At 40.7% G+C, this 21,952-nt stretch overlaps 1 protein-coding gene across 3 annotated transcripts in view; it reads right to left on the reverse strand.

Moving 5' to 3' along the window:
• Positions 1-21,952, reverse strand: part of TTC7A (tetratricopeptide repeat domain 7A) — a 183,942-nt gene that overhangs the window by 81,293 nt on the left and 80,697 nt on the right. For all 3 annotated transcript variants that reach the window (XM_068939597.1, XM_068939596.1, XM_009676263.2), the window contains 2 exons: positions 20,936-21,008; positions 14,343-14,503 (listed from right to left, as the gene is read on the reverse strand). In XM_068939597.1, the coding sequence (XP_068795698.1) occupies positions 14,343-14,503; positions 20,936-21,008 (234 nt within the window). The remainder of the gene's footprint in view (positions 1-14,342; positions 14,504-20,935; positions 21,009-21,952) is intronic.

Raw genomic sequence — 21,952 nt, forward strand, 5'->3', positions numbered from 1 at the left:
CCTACACAGGTTTTAGGTATAAGGAAAAAAAACCCACCCAAAGCAAACAAATAAAAATGTCTAAAAGTCTTTGAAAACACAGCAGTAACTATTAAAATAGCAAAACTGATAAATAAGCATATTTCAGGGGCTGGATCAGACCCCGATGTCCTGCTCATTGGAAATATTCCTTCATTAGCTAGAAACTTTGTTTTGTTACTATAGTTACTTTCACTACAAGTGGCCCTGACTAAGGCATGAGGTATTTGTTATATAAAACCACTACGCAACTGCCGCCTTAAACCTCAGAAACTACCAGCTCTGCACTCAGTCCTGCCTGCATATTCTAGTCACACACCAAACCCAAAATGCTTTAATACTGATTAGTGTGTACTTTTGAGAAAGAGTTTAATGGCACTATTTAAGTCCGGGAAGCATAATCAACATTGTTCAAAATATAAACTAAAACTATCGTCAGTGCCAGAAGGAATTTAGATGGACCGTGCACAGAACAAGGCAGGTAGTGACTTCCTCCCCAGATGATTATGCTGTTAGCGGTGGCTGTCATGCGCAAGAGAAACTGGTGATCAAGTTTAATAAAATTTGTTCAGAGCCCACTGAATGTGATGGGAAAAAAGCGCATGTACCCAGTTAGAAGAGTATATGAAGAAGTATAACCTGCAACATTGTGATTTTTTTTTTTTTTTTTGCTTTGTCACGTTTTTATCAACTTAGTTGGATAAAGTTTAACATCACTAAGAAACATAAAATATCTTCCCTCCCCTGGCCTTTAACGTATTCAGGTTTCACAAATTTCTTCTCTTGCTCTGCTGGGGCACATTTTCAGCCTGACCCAGTGATATTATGCATAATCCTGGAAAAGGGGTCTATGAGATCCCCAGTAGAAACACAGAGATGACAGGACCTCACTTTTTAAGGTAATCATCTAATGCTGACATTCGTACTATGTCTCAGTCAGATTCAGGCCACCTGCACAGTTCTCAACTGTATTTTTCCCCTACTTGGGTAGGGTAAAACAGAGCTGGACCAACGTGGCTTTACTTCTCTTCATCTTGAAATCTTGACACTAAGCTTTCTCTTAAAAGGCCAAGAGACCAAATGGAATCTGCTTGTAAGAGAAGATAAGAATTTTTAAGTGCTGAGGCCAGAAAATACATTCTTATTTGTACACTTGCAGTTTTCCTGCAGTAAGCATCTCTTTCAGGTTGGGGCCAAACCAATGACTAGTGATTTTTCTACTACAGTGCTGATACAGGGCTATTTATCTAATTTCACAAATGATAGACGTAGGCCATTTACGCTACACAGTCTAAGCTTTAAGCGATTCAAAAACTAAAGGAGACTGAAAGGGTATCTTTCTATGTACTCTCCTTTTCCTTCCTCTGCTGGTGCTGACATTTTGTACTATTCTTAGCGTGCAGAAATCAGTGGTGTTAATTCCAGAGTTCACACATCAGAGGGAGCGCTTAGAATTTATTCATTCATTTGTGAGAACCTGTATACGGCTTTGTCTTTAATGATAGAGCAATATAGATTTCTTCTCAGCCATGACATTATTTGCAACAAGTCTTGCGGTATACTGCAGCCTCCTAAGTGCTGAATAGCAAACCTGCCTCATCCCGTAAGAAAGATGATTTCCTTAAGGTGCTGTTTGGACACAGAATTGCTTCATTGGTTCTTCTCTATAATAACAGTGCTCACAGCGGCACCTAAAACTGTGATTTCTGACTCTCCCACGTCTTGCAACCAATTCCAGGCTAATGGCCTAGGCTATGTAGGCAAATAATGAGTACCTGCTGGAATACATAATTTGTGAATATTGCTTCCTGCTTTTTGTGGCACTGCACATTTATGTTGTACCTTTGCTTACACTGTGTTAGACAAAGAAGAAATTATCATTCAGCTACAATATTGCTTATAGCCAGAACTCCTAGGCTCAGGGTACATACCTTGCAAAATCAGACACCAACTCTGCCATGTACAGAAGCCCATTTGATTAGATGAAAAGTGGACATCAACGTATCTAAAATATAGTTTTTGCCTTAAAGATTTGCAAGAGATCTGGAGAAATGAGTAAAGTCTAAATTAACAACTGATTTACATTTTTGAACGAAAAGATACATAGCAAGGATTATATGTGTTTTTGGTTTTGAGTCTTTAAGGAATCTGAGGAAGACTTCTACAGCACCAAAAATTTGGTATTAGAATTACCTACATGCTTTCTAATGTTATTACCACAGTTGAATTAGATAATAAAATATTCCCACAGCAGCTTATTTAGATACCGTCCTTCACAATATCCTTACAGGGCTTAAGTAATAAATTAACATTGCAGAAGTTTATAATATACTTTTTTCTCTAAATCCCTCCAAAATCCAACTGAAAAGATGAGTCTTTATTCTCCACTTTGTACAGAAATTCAGGAGCTAAGTCAAGCTCGCGTTGCTCTCTTCCCTTCTACAGCAATTTAATACTTTTTAAAACAATGAAGATTGGACTCGGATGTGGTTGGGTCTGCCAAAAACGTTTAACAAAATTGCAAGAAGTGTAACTAGGCTTTGTTCAAAAGCAGTCTTTAGATACGCGGGACAAAATACGGCTACCAAAACCAAAAAATATACACTGTATGGGAGGACAAGGAGAAGGGAGGAGAGAAATTACATCAACAGCCTTAGGCTTTCAGATGTAGGTTTTCTTACCCTGCAGCACCACAGATGGTGCACACAACACACAGATGCACATGTGTGCGTGTGCCCACTCACACCCACTCACTTGACCACATGGATGTCATTACCCCACAGGATCTCCCATCCTCTTCCCCACAAATATTTTTGCACAGGATTATGTCCCTGGTATGCAAGCTCTCTACATTTGCAGGTGTCCAGGGAAGGAGCAGGCAACTGCTGGTTGTCCCTGAGGAATAAAACAAACAATTCCAAGGCAGCTGACAGAGTAGGCTTCACCCCCAATTACATCTGTGATTCCCTTTCCCTGAATTCCTTGCTACCCTATACTAGGTACAGCAAATGTCCTCTTCTTAGCAGTTAAAACTGAAAATCATCTCACGTGAAGGCTCTAAAGAATACGTCTATACTCAATTTTTTTTTTTTTTAAGTGGGACTAGACAATAAAACCTTCTTAGAACTGGCATTTCCAAACTGTCAGCATGCAGCCTCTTGATAAAGATATGACTTTGTTTATACCCCTGGCAACAAAGGAGACTCCAAGCATTTCCATCTGCATCAACACTAGAGCAATAAACGGGAAAATGTACTATCCTGTTTAGTTTCAGAAGAACATTTTTGATTGAAAGATAATTCAATATATGTACCCCGACTCCTACGTGCAATTATATATGAAAAAGGCTTAATTCACACAAGCACTTGGGATGCAAACAAATTCCCAAACAATAAACCCCCTAATACTACAGCACATATCTCTGAACAACTTTTTCTACAGAACAGACCCATAACCACAGCTCACAAATGCAGAGGAAGTCTCCCCATTCTCCCTCGCAGGAACCATTCTTTCTGAAGGGTGTAGGAAGAACATGGATTAAAGCAATCCCGCATAAACTGAAAGTCACCCAGGAATGAGAACAGCACAGCCAGCAGGCAGGCACTGGCATGAACTACCCCAAATGAATGCTGCCCCCAGGCCACTTACCAGTGGTTTCCTGAGGTGCATTATAGCAGTAGTTTTGTTTCGCTTTAATCCGCTATGTGGGACCTTTATGCCTTGGGGACAGCTCTGCGCATTAGCACATGCCTGGTGTGTGCAAGCCAGGAAAATGTCTGACCTTTTCACTCTCCGTGCCTTCTATCTGCTACCTAGTCGTAGTTACCATTGCCTATTTTACCAGTGTAGCTCGCAGTCACTGCGGCTTGTGAAGACACATTTAGGCTAGTTGACCTGTCTAGCTTAAGAGCGGCTGCACAGTTCAGAGCAGCCTGTGGGGTCCAGCAGACTCGGGATCGCAAATGCAAACAGCTGGGCAGCTCGCCCGCGGAGACCCGCGTCTCCATGGTGACTCTGTCAGCAGTGCCCCAGCGAGCTGGGCTGAGGCTGCCTTGGCTATGCGTCGTTGAGGAGCAGTCCCAGCACTGTGGACATACCCATTGCAAATGGGGCTCTCTTGTATGCACCAGCTGTTTCTCACTCGCAGTGAGGACCGGCTTGCAGAAGGCATGTATCGATTCTGCATCCTTATTTGGCAGAGAGCACAGTCCCTCCTGGCTGGGCCCGCGATGCTTGGCATGCGCACCTGGGGGGTGGGCAGATGCCGCACATGCCTCTCCTCAAGTGCCATTTTTGTAACACTGCGTCATAGCCAACTCTCCAAATACTTCCATTATAACGATCTGGAGAGGGCTGAAGAAGACTTGCTAACCTTTAAAGACGATCCTAGCATGGATACTGTATCCCATTGTTTCATGCTGACCTACGTTATTCCTATTCAGCTAAATTTCTACTCCGACATTACTAAAAATTATTAAGCCAAACAAAAGATTTTTTCCTTTCCCCCAACACAGCAAATACCTGATTTCTGAAGAACCAGGCAAAACGACTGGTCTTTGGCGGTGAGAAGCTGCTGCTTTTACTCAATATTACACAGCTCCTTGTAGCTCCCTTGCCCATCTGTGCGAGGGCTAACCAGCCATCTCTCTTGTTCATGCTATGTACTGAAGTAGCATGCTCTAGTCTCAGGTGGGCTCAGAGCCCCATTGTGCTTCATACTCTACCAACACCAAAAAGACACTGACCTTGTCCTGAGAAAAGAGAATACAAGAACAACAACAGAACAAACTGCAGTCATCAAAAGCGTTCAGATGGCAGACACAAAAGGCCCGATTCCAGGGGAAAAGCACTGAGAGGTCTAGGAATCCTTTCACTGTGAATTTCATCAGCACCGCCGCTTACTCCCACGATCATTTGAGATGCTGGTTACTTGCCTCCTCTTGCTTCTCCAGCTGATAGAGACACAGAGAAGTCACTGCATTCATTTTCTAACCTGTTAGATCTCCAGCAGTTTATACTTCCAGCCACAGTGCTTAAAAACACAATTCCACTCTATGTTTAAGAGGTCCTCAATCCAATTTTGCCAGCGCACGTAGGAGAAAGTCTGCTAATGACAATCACATCAGATCAGATCATTCAGCCCTCCATCCATATCTTACGCCTTTCCACCCAAAAGCGATTTCATTAAACACAGAGGCTTATCACAAACTTACTGCTGAAGTACACCAGGAAAAGAAAACTTCAAGCAAAGATAAAAAATGAATCATGTGCTTTGTGCTGTAAAAATGTTAACGTATTGAGGAATATGTCTGGATATATTTATTTTTAAAGACATACGGATAATGCAGAAGTTCTACTTTCCAGCTTCTTGCTTGATTATAGTATTTCCATTCATCTTTCTCTTTCCTTTACTAACAGAGACTGAAGTACTGAGCAATATTAATATTGATTAATACTGAGCAATATCATTATGTCTGTTTAAGTATTTGGTTCCGTACAGATATTATTGACAACGGCAACAGAAGTAGCGCTTCTGAGAGAGTGAGGAGCAAAAGCTTTCTCTATTTTCAGAGGATAAAAAGTACTTTTGTGGCTGAAAAATTACTGTGCTTAGTTTCTTTTCCCTGGTGAATTCTTCGGAAAGCCTGAATACTTCCTCATCCCTGTTCTTTTTGAAGAAGGAAACAATAAAAATCAAAACGTTTGTGCTTTCTCATTAGATAAGTACTCCTAGGACCTTAGAGTATAAATCTGCCCAAACCCAAGAATTCCAGCTAGAAATGAAAATACCTTTCATTGAGGGATCAGGGCAAGATACTCATCTGAGAGAAACATGGCTTGACTGCATTGCAGACTTCTAGGAAAGTCATTTACTGCACTCAAGAGCAATTTGTTAAGCATGACATCTATGCCTGGCTCTACTGGGGGACCTGTATTTTCCTGCAATGACTGTAACAGTCAATGACTGCTAATAAAGCTGATATTCTTCAATCTGAAATATGGATTCCCAAACCAAAAATAAGACTCCTGAGCACCTTACATGTGAGGCTGTTTTAATGCTTTCAGAAAATCCAGGATTGCCTGACAAGAAAAAAAATAACTTATTATCTTCCCCTGTTCCTCTGGTGATTGGCTTCCGAACCCACGGAAACAATTTCAGATTACCGTATTTGTATGCTTGACAGCAGACTTTCCACAGCCTTTACCTTCACTAGATGTACAGAAATGAAAAACAGCCATGTAGGACATTTTTTCCCCTTCTTCATGCATATAACGAAACAGTTCTGAAAGAGCTCAGTTCAGGAAGGGTCTAACTGTGTTTTACAGCAGAAAGCGCTGTGTGAAGATGCTAGCTATGGAGGCACTGCATACAGTCCTCCTGCACACGGGCGTAACCTCATGGCAGGAAGAAGTTGAGGACTGGGCTTCCCTCACACACACCACCATCCCCCTTGGTTCTCTCTTTGATTTCCAGGCAGTACGCATGCCTCAGCTCCTCCTTCTAAACTCCATTACCCAAGCCTACCTTTGGAGTTCACAAACATGCCTAGATGAAGCACAGTGATCCCTTACGCGTGCCTCAGCTCCTCTTTCTAAACTCCATTACCCAAGCCTACCTTTGGAGTTCACAAACATGCCTAGATGAAGCACAGTGATCCCTTTCCCTACTCACCTAGGACAGCCTAGATGTGGATGTAGTATGGCAAACCTTCAACCAGCAGAGTTCCTAGAGGCAACTCAACTCATTGCTGCCCAGTCAACACACATGTTATTTTTCAATATATTCTGGCATTCAGCATAGTCAGTCAGGCCTCCTAACCACTTCCTTTGAATATAAAACAGAGCACCTCGCAGTTTATAAAACAGAACACCCTGCAGTTGTTCAAGAGAAAATAACACTTAGCAGGAATAAAAGTGTGTCTGTGTGGGGACTAACTCACCGATGTGACAGAAATATGCAATGCACAGAAGAAAGCCAGCCGGAACTGAAAAGCTCCCTTTTCTCCATCCAAGTAGGAAAGTACTGGCAAGAAGTGAACTGCACGAGACAAGACTCATATGAGTGGAGGAAACTGAAATTGACGTTCTGCATTTTCAGAAAACAGCCCTTCCAAAACCTATGTTGAATGGTCAGAATTTATTGTGAGAATTAAGGCCTGACCCATCAAGGAAACTCAAAGAAATTATAATGATCAACAAGTCCCTTTGCCAGTTATTACTATCACAAAGTGGTTTGCAGGTTTCCTTTTTAGCCAGCCAATAAACAGTCATTAAACACTAAAAACAGTGTTAAAAATAAGCCAACAACCCTGTCCCAAAAGCATATGAGGAAATCTACAGGAAAACCTGCAAAATCTGAACTTGAAATCTGAAGCACCAAGTTACTGGTATTCCCTTAAGGAATTTCTCACTTTTATATAAATAAATTGCCTGTAAGTAGAGAATCTCATGGATGTTAATTATCTCAAATTAACCATGGTTATTCCTGCATTTCGGTATTTATTTCTACATTTCTACAGTGAAGCCTATCAATTTGCAGACCTTGCATTACCTCTCCAATGCCAAAAAAAGCATCTAGAAGCAAGGTTGCACACTGTACAGGTCTTAAATGAACTGAGACGGTAGCCGTTTATTCAGGCAGAAGCAGGAAAAGACGTTACTATGAAACAAAACTTCGTTTTAATCTAAAGTAAAGATCCAAACTGTCGCAGTTAAGGTTGGAAAACAGCATGACTTTTTCTTCCTTTCATATTACACCAAAAAAAAAAAAAAGTCTGCAGTAGGTTTCCATTATAACTACTATTCAACTCCTTTTAGTCATATTTTGAAACCTGTGCTATGTGGGAATGGGATTCTCCTCAATTACCACTGAATCCATCCACAGACTTTTAAGATGAATTGAGATGTACGCTAACATCCACCCCTTCCTGGCATATACAGATAGGAACTAGCTAGAGGGATATTTATTCCTGCTATACTAGGATGGCACACAGAAGGATATCATGCTCATCCACTGAAGTTTTGTCTTGGATCAGATCGTGAACCTGAGGAAAGAGCACATACATCCATTTGGCACCTGCCAAAATGGGGATCTGATCTTGAATACCGTAAAACAAAAAATAATTCTGTTTTTCCCTCATCCAGGAATAGAAAATAATCCAGGCCAAAAAAATGCCCCAAATAGGAAAAAAAATTCAAAATTAAAATTATTTTAGTTTTACGTATCGGTGTTATCATTAAATAAGAGTTAGGAAACCGGCTTAAAGCTTTCCCTTCATATATTTGACATATAAATACTCAACATTGTTACTGGTTCCCTTGATTATTCCCATGGTAATGGCAATACATCAGTTGGTTTTTTCAGGTGAATTTTATTAAAATAATAATGGATCACAATATACCAACAAAAGCAAACATTCATGGTTTAGTAGAGCAAAACTCAGAACAACCCTTCTGACTCCACATTATATAACTCTTTCTCATTTAAGTGAATCATATAAGCCCGATTCATTTTTTACATCTTTGTAGCACAGTACTGTCATATCATCCCAAGTACAAAACTTCATTTTTTATTACTTCACATTGTTGACTGTGGAGTCAATACAGAAATAAGAACATTTGCAGATCACTCACAGAAGCTATGGTGTGAACACGCCACGGTAAGAAGTCAACTTGTGGAAACTCTGCCCTGAACAGATGTGAATATCCTATGCTCTATCCTATTTGAATATCCTATCCTATCTTCCACGAGGTCTAGCGTGACCACACGCTACAGCTAAAAATAGTAATTTAGCCCTGCCTTAGCTCCTCAGGTCCTGCACCCTTGAGGAATTCAGAATACAATACAATAGTCCGATAATTTTAGCAAGCTGTTCTATCACCGTGGCCATTCATAAGATGTAGCAGGCTTCACCGTCTTTTGCATAATGATGAACTGTAGCCATATAAACATACCGATCTGCTTCTCTGAAGTCATACTTTGAAAGCTAAGTGAGGACAAGTATCACTTTTATGAGTAAAGTGATAAAATATTCCTATAGCATAGAAAATCATATTGCCCATAGGGGGGAAAAAAGAACGAACTACAACTATCCTGACACAAAAATTGTAGTTCAGGCTAGGCATAGCACAAAGGTTTGCAAACCAGTAGTCTAGGGACAAACGTCTCCTTATCCCCATGTAGGTTAAAAGGCAAAAAGACAGTTCTAATCTACAACTGTCAACAGTATGCCACTAGTGTCCATAAAGCTGTCGGGCAAAGTAGGCATGAATTGTCTATTTTCAACATAAAAGAAAAAGCCTGACAAGTAACGGGAAAAGAAATCAAATTGGAGATGCCAGTTTAATCAGGCATTTTGAGATCCTGCTTTTACTTTTTTTTTTTTTTTTTTGGGGGGGGGGGGGGGATAATGAGTAGAAGCAGCTGATAAATGACATTGCTTATATACTATAAAATAGTTCTCCCCACAGTAACAGTCTGCACCAGACTATGACAAATAAATTTTGCCAGAACATTACTTCACCTGTCCTTAATAAAATTAATGTAGTAGTGACAAAGCCAAGGACATCTGCTGTCAGTGAACCTCTCCTAATCTAGAAGGAGGCTTTGTACTTTGAGGGTTAGTTGAGGGCAAAAAAGCTTTCTGCTAAAACAGCAGCAACGGCACTACTATACAGTGCATACAAAATGCACACTGTACTATACAATGCATACTTCATGCAAAATTTACTTCCTTTTTATTGATGGTCTCCAAGATACACATTTAATATTTCTTGGCCTTCTGAGTGTTTTGCACTGCATTTACAGTAATTACTTTTGGAATAGCAAATATCAGTAAAAGAAAAGAATCTGTATTTGACAGCTACTTTGCTCTGAAACACCAATCCACCCGCCTCTTTTTGAGTATTTATGTATGGAATAGCAGTGCTTCCTGAAAGTTTTCTGCTGTTTCTCTTTAAAACTAATTTTGAGAAATGGAAACCAACAAATCAGTGACTAATAGTTCAGGCAGAGGAAGGAGTATTAGCAGTTATTCATTTAAAAGAGCTATAACTCCTGTGCCAGACGCAGAAGTGCTATAGATACAAAGATGTGATAATTTAACGAAACTTTCATTGTCACTTTGGGCAGTGATTTGAAGTTGCTCTGCTGTCGTAAGTTGTTAGGTCCTAGAAATGTATTGCTCTAACTTAACAGGGGGGCATACAGGAGAGAAAAAACAAGCTGGGAGACAATGGAATTGGTTCTGATAAGCCGTCTGGGAACAATTATAAAGCAACACAGTATCTGTAAACTTGATATCCTATCTCCAACCTCAAACGAGGTACAAACCTTTCTTTCTCCAATGCTGGGAACTAACCAATTTACGAGCCAAAAGGTGATCGGAAAGCCAAACAACCTCTGAAAAGAGGGGGAAATCAGAAGGACAAAGTCAATTTTACCTTAGCAAAACAAAGTATCACCAGCTGAAGGACGGACCGCGCCACCCAGCCTCTGCGGTGGGTTCTACAGGATGTTCGACCTATGGGACTTCTGCATGGATCATCTTGTAAGTGAGAAGTGAATATAGGCTTTACAAATGGAAATACTTTCATTCTAAATAAACAATGCACTATTTTAAAGACGACTGTTTGGAGGGTAAAGGGGGCGCTTGCTAACATTATTGCTTTCAGATAAATTTATCTCTGAGACAAATGTGGAGAGACAATCACAGCTGGTCCTAGGTAAAACACTGTCCAAAGCCTGGCCTGGGAGTTGGAAAAAGCAAAGGACTCCGCTTTAAGAAAGGCTTATGATGAGCACCTTTTACCTAGAGGGGAGATACCTTAAACTATCAGGAGTCTTCTCTTCCAAATAATTCAAAAAAGCTCTGCTTATTAGGTCTTAAATGTAACAGGCTTCCAAGCCCAAACATTTTTATATGTTTCTATCCAGATATGCCTGTGATAATGCCGCGAGGAATAAAGCAAAAGCAACTGGAGGATCTGCACCCATTAACTTATTGTACCAGCTTACCAATGTTGGGAAGATATAAAAACACTAAATTTTATCCTGGACACTCTACTTCTATAGGAGTCAGCACTTTTTCAGATGATATCTCCCATGTGAAGGTTGTTATTACTTCTATCTTTTATAGTCACGGCCAGGTAGTGTATTTCTTCTGGTTCGCTCCAGCTAGCTATGTTGGAAACCTTGCAAGATCTCATTCTTCCTCTATCCAGTCTTCCTCTGTCTGTGCTTGCCAGTACATGCAAGTGCTCATATTAAGTCATTTGCTGACTGCAATGTAACGCATTCGTTATCACATGTAGCTTTTTGAACAGATACGCTTTTTCTAACTTCATTTTTCTGAATGACCTGTGCTTTTGCACATCCAGTTGTCCTTCAACATTCTTCTCCAAAACCTAGATTCAAAACATTCCAGGCCATCTCTGTCTTCAGTACGCACTTTTCCTATCCCCCCTTACTATGCACCACACAGACCACTGAACTGCAAAGTATATGCACAAACGTAAACATTCCCACGAGGGGCACCTCTGGCACCTTTAGGTCCGTGTTATGGGGCTCACACGAAAGGACATTGCATGCTAACTGAACAATGCAGCCTATTTTCCTAGTTGTTTGATCCATTAACCGAGTCTGTGACATCCTGAATGATTCTTTGTTTAAAATATATATGAAAGAATTTAATATGAGAATAAAAAAGCAGGAACAAACTCAGCTTAATTACATACAACTAGAGACCAGGGAAGCAGTAAGAGCAGTAGTTCAGGCCAACTAAGACCCTAATTTTTTATGCATTATTCTTTTGCTTGTTTAGAATACATATCCAGGTTATACTCATGTTTTTTTGCTATCTACAGAGGCCTGAGGTCCCATAATGCAGCTTTCATCTTCCTGTCTTGATACCTTCCATCAAACTATACTTCCAAACAGAGCTGTCATTAGGAAGGGAGACCCCAGGCACCACATGACACGGTTGCCCGGTTCATATCAATAGGCATTTGGAAAAATGGTCAACCACTTTTAAATAGAGCTTTAAAAACTTGCAGTTGAACTCGCCTATACTATTTTGTGAAGTATTCTGTAGTCATTCCATGCAACAGAAAAATTTACTGCAATTTTTCTTTAAGGCAGTTATAACTGGGAATACACAACAGCATCACATCTCTCCCTTCAGATAAGTTTTACAAAGCATTAAAGCCCCCCCTAGCATAAACTGCACTTTAGACCTCTAGAAAGTCTGGAACCGTTTCAAATTTGATCCAAACTGTAGATGTGTTCTTTTAATCTTGCCCCCCCCCCCCCCCCCAATCACTGGATTCCTGTTCTTCATTTTCTTTAGTCGTTCTTCCTTTTTTCTGTCTTGTAACTCGATATCCTTTCTCCTCTCCCTCATTCATCAGTCATTTGCTGCCTAGTTTAGGGAAAGTCCCATGCTGACACAGGCTAGCCAGAGCAGCAGAGGCAAGAAGCCAGACTCCTGTGTCAGTCACTGTCCACCTGTAGACAAGTCTCGTTGCCAGCTGTGGCACATCTCATATCACAGCTCATGCAGGAATCAAAAGAGGGGTACTTCCAAGAGCACACATTGTAGCATGTCTGTGATGCATCTAGGAGCAAGCATGAACCTGTGGTTTCAATACCAGTATTAATCTGCTTCTCCCAGAAACAACATATTTTGCTATTCCTTGCCAGGTCTCTCCATACACAAAGAATGGCACTGGGAGAAGCACAGGAGAAAATATTATTTCCTGCTTCAGGGAAATCAGATTGCCAGACACCTCAAAGAAACCCACAGAGCAGCCCTCCCAGCTGCCTTCATACACTCTTTTCTTTGTTTGTTTTGTCCTACCTCGAAGCATAAATTATTGTGCGGTGCTGGAGGAAAAATCCTGAACTTGATGTACCAGTTGGTTGATCTGACATGGCAAATACTCTGTTCCTCACAGAAACAACCATTTTCTTCTTCTACCTGTGTCTTATCTATCCTTGAGTGTCTGTAGTCCCAAGGAACATCTGACCTTTAACTGTACGGTGTGAGGTCTTTTACTACTACAGTTATTGTCTTCAAACTACAAAACACAGCAAAGCAGCCACTGGAGTGTTCCGTCTCAGTCACACCCATGTTCACGTACCGAACTGGTGCTGGCAGAAGAACATCATTTTAAGAGCTTTTCCTTCACTAAGGAAAGTCTTAGCTATTCACATTCACAAAGTAAGCAACCTTCAGAGGCACAGGCAGGAGTGCAATTTCAAATGGCAACAGAGGGCTTACAAGGGAAAGCATTTTATGCTGATATAGCACCACAGTCCTAGAAGATTCATAAAGTATTCAAGCTCACATTCAGTCTTAATCTCACTTAGGACCTTCCTTTTGCTTAGGTCTAGACGACTTCTCACGCAGCTTCCGGATTACCCCTCAGGATAATACCGCTCCCTCTCTCCACTGACACACAGAGAAAACAAGCTATCTGAAGAGTGTTACACAGTTTAAAACTTTTGGTTGAACACAGGCAATTCTGAAGGTAAGCCGGGCATTCAGCGATGCAACAGCATCTTCTGCAGTTTGACCGAGAAACTCAGCTAGTATGCAATCATCAGAAAACATTACAGTAACTTTAATGTTTCTGCACGATAGACAAGAGTCACCGTTTTGAAAGATCACGACAGTAAATTGCAAGGAATTGAATTTAACCCCCTCGGATGAAGGACAGAATCAAACGCACAGAACAATGGAAACCTCTAGCTCCAAGAAGTCTATGCCGGTTCAAATCTAGTCTTAAACAACCAAACCATCTTTTCAGCTATACATTACAGTATGTGATTTTTGATAGATCTTTCTCCCCAGCTGTGCTATCATAGCAAATTGTATAATATATGAGCATCAAAGGAACGATCAAAACACAAACAATTAGTTTCTCTTTAACCAGGAAGTTTTCCAAAGTGTAAAATGATTTGTGATAAAGACAGACATCACCACAGTTGCCCCATCCTCATTTTTTCACATGTGTAAAGTGACATACAAAAAAGTACAGGGAGATACATATATATATAGAAGAAAAACCATCAGCACAGTACAGAAAGACTGGAAACAAGCAGAACGATTAATTTTAAAAACAGAAAGACTATGAAGACAGAAAACAAAAGACTCTCAACACGTTTTAGTTTTAAAGTCCACCTAGGAGCGGAGCAACATACCGGCAACGCACTTGGTTCATCACGCTCCCTGTGTACAACCGAGGACAACAGAACTAACGAACAGATCGTTCCTGACTGGATGTATCAAGTCATATAAAAAAAAAAGTGTAATAACTCTTACCTAAAGCTTTCTGGGTATTCAGCAACAGCCATACTGATGACATCCAGTGCATGCTGATAGTGTTTCTGAGCTGAAAAGAGGAGGGCCAACAAATGAAGTGAATTCATGTCATCTTTGCATAGTTTCAAGGCTTCCTGAAGATGTTCTATAGCATCAGAAATCTGGGAGAAGAAGGGGAAGAAATAAAAAGAAAGAATCATTCTTCTTTCAATCCTACATCAGATCTCATTCCCAAAGGTAAGAAAAAATACAGTTAATAGAAATTCTGAAGAAATCTTACTTAGGCACCTTATGGGAAAGAATTCTGTTAGCATTTGAATGGTTTGCCAAAATTAAAAGGCTGCATTGCTTGAAAAAACACACACGTTCTAAAGAAAGGAGTCTGCAGCATTAACAAATCACAGCTTACGAACAAGAGCAGCAGACCTGATCCCTTCATCCCCCTCTTTCTTTGACATGGTGCTTCTATGCTGTAAATAGATCCACTACACAGGCCCAGTTCTCAACTCCATTTTCTAGGATAGGCGGCTGCCTCTTCATCTGGGTGACAACCATACACATTTCCGCTGCATTTTGTGTCTTGTGATAGCTTTACAGGGCCTTTCATGATTTGGATCAATACAATAAAAACTAAGTATGAATGTTAAAGTGTAAAAGAGTCAGGATTCAGAATGCTGTCAGAAAGAGAAACATCTTTGCTAGCAGCTGGCTTAAGAACAGTCCTGATACTCAAGGCAGCAGTATGTCATTAGAATCAAGTCCCACTTGGCAGAAAACTTAACATCTATAACGAATGCAAATATATCACACGCTCTCTGTGATCTGATAGCCTAATTTAGGCCATCTATTCAAAAGGGAAGTTCTTAGTACATTTTTTTTCCTTTGGTTACCATTAAGTTTTACATGGAGAATTTTCTTTTTAAGATCCTCTAGTGTCTGAAATTAGTCTTACTTAAAATATTCCAGATCTGTGTTTGATCCTGGAATTCTGAAGCAAACGAAACAAAAAAAGTGTGTAATTTTCTTTTTTTCCCTCGTATCTCCTGCCCCCTCCTTCTCTACAGGGTACAAAATGCAGTTCCTTCTTTTCTGCTATGAGAACTTCCCACCTAGCGAAACTCTCCTCTGCAGACGTTCTCCTGTCTTGGCAATCTACCAATGTGGAATTCCCAGGGCTTCCACAGATCGCTCTGGAAAAAGGATTGCAAACTGCAAAGAGGAGAAACAATGGAGTTTGCTGATTATCTAGATTCCAGGTATACTTCTGCGAGTGTAGTCTACATCCTGCTCATGGGACAATTTCATCCTCATATCCAAGTGATTTTTAACTCTTATTGTGCACGCTCATACCACGATACTTAATTACACTGTTCCTGCTGTCTCCGTCTAAGTCTGGAGATAGATGTGACTGACCCACAGATTAACCCCAGGCTGATATCTAGCCCATAGCGTTAAAACTGCAGGATGTCCTGGCCTAAGTTTAGGTTAGGATATGTGACTGAGTTCTCAGCTTTAATGAATTACCGCTTGTCAGCTGAGCTACCTTGAACCAACTGCACATGTTTTTATACTCTACTGAGAGGGTAAAGTAAGCACATTGGCTTAGATCACCGTCCCTCAGCAACTTCCGAGGATACTTTCTGTACTTTTATACCTGTGTTAAAAACATAAGCATCGACAAGACAACTCAGAATCAGGACAATACACACAAGACTGTTGGGGGCCCAGAGGTGCCAGTCCATGAAGTTCTTTGTAAGCATACCAGAGGTGCATGAACTAGACTTGCTAGAACAAAGCTGCTATCAAGGCCCTTATTACCCTCCATATTAACATTACAAACACTTCTCAGTTTTTCTATTTACTTCCACCTTCTCAGACTTGCACGACTGGTCACTAAGAAATTCCAAGGTTGGGGGAAAAGCAAGTTTATTAGAATAAAAAGAAAATCTATAAAGCAAGCAACTGGACAGGGCCCTAAGCAGCCCGCTCTAGCTGACCCTGCTTTAGGCAGGAGTTAGACCAAATGATTTCCAGAGGTCCCTTCCAACCTCAACTATGCTACGATTCAAAGATGTGGAAAGATAATCCTAATTTGCTAGTATAAATCCAATGGAAAAGTAATATTTGCAACGGTGCCTTTACCGCAGGATCTAGAAATTGTAAGGATACTTGACCTGACTTGCATGCAAACGTGCAAACTCTGCCTTACTAAGTAGACAGTCATATGCTGTTGAAACAAATGTAGTCCAAACTAATTTTTCCCTGTACTGTAGCACAAGGCTTTCAATAGTTACATCTCCTTTCAGTTCTGGGAGACAACTCTTCCATTCTAGTACCATCGAATTATCAGAGTCACAAGTAATGACTGTTTTTGGAAGTTAATCACTCTTCCCTGACACTTGACTGCTTAACTGGAGCCCAGAAAGACTCCTCAGTGCTGTAACACCATTAGTAGCCTACACAGAGTTCTCCTCCTGCTGCATAATTAGAAACAGAGGACAAAATACAGAAGAGAAAAGATACCCTTTAATAATATCAAGGGATTCTATCCCTTTACTGGAAGCATTATATAAATCAGCCTGCAACAGATCAGATGAAACAAAACAAAAACTAAATTTCTAGAACAACAAAAGCAAGATATTTGGCAGCAGTCAATGCAAACTTCTTTTGAAAAGCAGAGATCAACAATCTATTGCCACAGTTTATTTATTTAAGTATCTATGTAACATGAGAAAGATGGATGCTGGCAGCCCAGATGGTACTTTGAAACTTCAGGGTTGTATCAGAGATAGGCTGCCAGCTTAAATTCCCTACAAGCGCTGCGCTTTAAAGTAATTTTATTTCAGCTGGACCACAAATCCTACGGGGCCTACAATGAGAAGATGCTACCCTCTCCGATTCATCTTTTGGTTAATGAATATACCACAAATGTTCTGCATGCCACACAGGTATATTATTCAAATCACACTGATTAAGAAGTAGAGATATTACAATAAACTACAGATAGCATCTCGCAGCATTACCAAAATAATGGCAAACTATGGATTGTTTGGGATGTTGCCTCTTATAATAGAAATTATTCTGACAATGCCATATGTTTTCTTACCAACAATGCTGGGATGTTGCCTTCGTAAATGTAAAGAGAAAAACTGTATGAGCATTAAAAAAAAAAAAATCAAAATAGTAGAATGCATTTGCAAATTTAAAAGAGTAAATGAAATAATATTTCATAGCAGTGAATTCAGATGAGTTTTCAAGCTTTTAATTCTGCATGGCTCAGTCCAGCAAAATTTCATATCCGTTGTGAGTTACCAGTAAAAAAAAAAAAAAAAAAAACTATTAAAGTGATCCCCTCCACCTCTCATTATAGCATGGGCATTGTAGAAAGGAGAAAGTTTTATTGACTGGCAAAACTTCCCATCAGAAATAGACTTGCAACACACCATCAGAACTTCAGGAAAGCAAACCCTGACATTTTTGTGACTTATGTTCTTATTTAATTCCTAGTACAAGTTGCTTTTGATCATGAGAAAAATCTAGGCCAGGACCTAGACAGAAAAGCAGCGTGTTGATGTTCAGCAGAAGAGGGACTAGTTGGTCTGGAAGAAACACAAAACAGAACTATCCACGTTCAGCAGTCACTGAAAGAATCACATCTTGATGTATACTAAAATCAAGTTCCTCTCTTGGGGCAAAGAAAAGATAGTAGTCTCTCCGCCTTGCAACCAGAATAAAAACCATGGAGAAAAAAGGTGAAACATTTTCTCTAGTGTTCTTAACCAATGTTTATCTTATTTTTACATCCAGGCACTCTGGAAGAACAGTAGGTGTTTTTTGGACATTGCCACTTGAAACTTCAGGTCTGTTGACAGCCCACAGATGAAATTGGTAAGTGAGACCTCTAATTCTCAGCTGCTGGCCTCTGGCTGCCTTTCCCCTCCTATTTTCATGCAAAGAAAGGTCAAATCAAATCAAACAACATTGACATAAGTTTTAAAATGGTAAGAAAACTCGTATGTTGTTTTCACGTATCTGATACCAGTTTACATGGCATTCAAGGTCAAACTCTCTAGAGTCATTTCTATAGAAAATGGCCTGCTAAAAAACAAGGAAAGACATTAAAAGCACTGAGCTTTAAAATGTTCATTCTACCTTGTTTTTGCTGATCTAAATGCTGTTACCACAGAAACAGGAGAAGCAGCAGAACTAGCAGCCAGGAGTTTGAAGTCTCATTTGTCAATCGGCTTGGCTGGCTGCCAGGTGTAGAGAACCACCACAGCAGACACTGACCTTGACCTGATGGCATTCCAAATTTGGGAAAAAAAAAAGAATGAGATTCTCCTTACAGAAGAGGGTCTTTTACGCTCCTCTGTATTTTGGTGTAAAATTTGCTCTAAAATGCTGTGGGACTGACCCAGGCCCTCTGGGAGTCACCGGAGTCCTTCCAGCAACTTCTGCAGTCTTTCAGACATAGAACCACACACACAAACACAAGCACCTAGTATAACACCATCATCCCTCATTTTGGTTGCTGATAGTATTTCAGCCATTACCCTGGGAAAACCTTTTATAATCATCCATCCCTCTTCTCCTCTTGTTCTTGTCACGTGTCAGAGGAAAGCTTATGCTTTTTCATCCCCCCCTCTCCCTTGCCCAGTGTTGACAGAGACAAGTGCTATTGGAAATATTTCACGGAGTCTTCCAAGAATGAAGAATTGCTCAAAGAGGTGCTCTGCTTGGCACACTACTGGCCAGCTGCCTCTCTTGCTTCGTTCTGTGAAAACGCTCTCTTATCTGTGCAAGCCGATACCTAGATTTTGCAGTGTTGGGTAAGGTACCTCATCTGTTGACCTTGACTATGGAAACAAAAAGGCCTATTGTTGAGAAGAGCATTCAGGTATTATATTATAGCCTACTGCATAGAAATGGCCTGATTTGTTAGTACTGCTGCACAGCCTGATGAAAGCCCTAACTGTGCCATTCAGTAGTTAATGCAACATATCAAATAAAAAAAAGCATCATATTCTCTTTCAGTTAATCAGAAAGAGAATATGTTTGATGCTTTAAATAATTAAGGATATTAAAAATGCATTACCAAATGTTTATCATTAACTCAACTGGCAAAAGAAGGGTAGGATATTTTACAGCAGTCTAAAAGTAAAGATGTCTCAGGTATCTCCTCTCTCTCCAAGCGCACGTTAAAGATTTATATCTCACTAGATGGAGAAGAGGAGGAGCAGCATAGAGTCAGACTGACTCTGCACAGCACTCACGAGTTCACACATCTAAAGAAGCAGGGGCAAGTGGCATAATGTCAAGGATGAAAATATACAGGTGAGATAGGAGACAAAGAAAAAGTGAACATGAAGACAAGAGACTGAATGAAAAGAACAGGAGGGAGGGAAATGATGAAATGAGACATGAAACAACACTGTTAAGACAGGCAACAACTGGAGAAAAAGAAAGGACAATGAATTAAAATGCAATGGACCAATGACAGTGAAAAGGAGAAAGAAGCGATGACTACAAAAATCTTTGTTTTACTTTTAGAGTAGCAGTCAAAAAGCTGTAATGCTTTTGTTCATGGCAAGGAGCAAAAGAAGCGAAAGCTATGAAAGAAAGAGGGGTAGCTGGACATTTTTAATGAAAGACTCTGAGCACACTGCATCATAAACCAGCCAGTAGGCTGATGACAAAGTTAAATAAGCCATTTTAATTATCCTTTCTTACTGCAGGCTTCCTCACAACACACTGCTCTAATTATGAAAGGGTTAGAAAAGTGACATTATCAAGAGTGTGCTCTCCTGGAACAATTAGTTTAGCCTAATGAACAAACAGCTCCCCTAATTAGCTCAGGAAAGTAAGAAGGATCCAACTGTTTGACTCTGTGGTGTAGATTAAGGAGAGAAAACTGCAGTGAGCAGAAAGCTTGCCAAAGATGACGATGAAATTTCAAGTCTTGCTAGAGAAGCAGTTAATAAATAGGGGCTGATCTAACAAAGTCTAGCTTTTAGAAGGAAGGAACACAGAAATAAAACACAGCCTAAATTTCTTCTTAAAGGAAGCGCAGTGTGTTTACAAATCAGTTTATTTTTTATGACTTACCAACTGCAGCAACATTCAAATGCCAAGTAATCCCACTCCCTGGGCAGTTCCAGCACCTAACACCAAACACGCCCAAGTATGGAATACACCAATCCCAAATGCGGATAACGTGAGATCTGGTGTGATACAGTGCTGCAGAGTATCAAGAGAGCCTTGGGAGAGGCCCACAACAGGATACAGCAAGATACCCGGCGAACAAGAACAAACAGCTCTCAGTCACCCTACCCTGACAAAATTGCTCAAAGTGGGAGCAACCGTGCTCAGGAGCCAGAGCTGAACGTACACCCTGGGGAAGGCCCTTCTCCATGGGGGCCACATGTGCTGCGGAATTACTGCTTTAAATAAAAATCTTCCACGAACATATTCTAATTGCTACCAATTACATGCAGAAAGGAAGAGACCCTGATCAGCATAGCTGGGTCTTGCTCAATTTGACTGTCATTCCCTCACCCTCTAATGACTCAGTGGCTGCCAATTTTTGCACATACCTGTCTGACAAGAGCCAGCTGCAGTGATACGTAGAGAATGATCTGATGATCTTCCGGGGCCAAGTCATGTGCTCTTTAAGGACAGCCACACAAAAGAAAAAGAAAAGTGACTGTTAGATTGCACTTTCCAGAACCCCCTTGCCAAGTCATGCACAAGCACAGAACTAAACCCAGTGTTTTTATACAGGAGTCTAGCCCACTAGTAGGGGAGCACACGGAAACCCATCAATGCTCTGCTGGCTAAGCAAGGCTTACAAAAGCTGGAAGAGGTATAAGAAACACAACTGTCAGGATTTTATACGACTTCAATGCTCCTTCATTAAATCACATTTAACGTTTCGGGACTTTGATATCTGATAGGGAGAAAGTAGCTCTTAACTCATGATACAAACCATGTAAGGCATTGTTTTAAGTAATTTAGGACAAGGAAGACAGGTGTCTATCTCGCTTCTATACTGCAGATTTCAAACAATTGTAGAAGGTTGGGCTAGGTCTGAAAAAGTAATCATTTTTGCTGTTATTGGGATGACAACCATCTCGAGGATTAAGATCAAGCGTGCATGATGCTAAATAGTGCCCAAACACGCAAAATGATCCCCCATCGCACAGCATCTAGTCTAACCGTTGACAGCAGACTCTTAACTTGGAAGGAGTACATGCCAAGGGAAGAGTGAGGACTTGATGGCCAGGAGCTGAGCCTGGACCAGAAACAAGGGTCCTTGCTTCTCAAGGTTAGGCTTCTCCTAATAGACCACCTTACCCCTGTCCTTAGGCCTCTCAAATGTTACCCTCCAGTCCACAGCAGGCAGTGGTGAACACTGCAGATATCCCTTGACTAGTGGAGAATGCAGTATCACCAGGACCAGATGCAGAAGTCCTTCAAGAAGGCTAGTACAAGGCAGGGGTAACAAAGGCAGAATAATCCCTCTCAGCAACCCCCACTTTCCTCAGCCTACGCTAAGCATGAAACTGCATCCTGAGCTAACTAGCCTGTGGAGAAGTCCTGAGCCAGGCTAA

This window comes from Struthio camelus, chromosome 3 (genome assembly GCF_040807025.1).
Source record: "Struthio camelus isolate bStrCam1 chromosome 3, bStrCam1.hap1, whole genome shotgun sequence".
NCBI classification, from domain to species: Eukaryota; Metazoa; Chordata; class Aves; order Struthioniformes; family Struthionidae; genus Struthio; species Struthio camelus.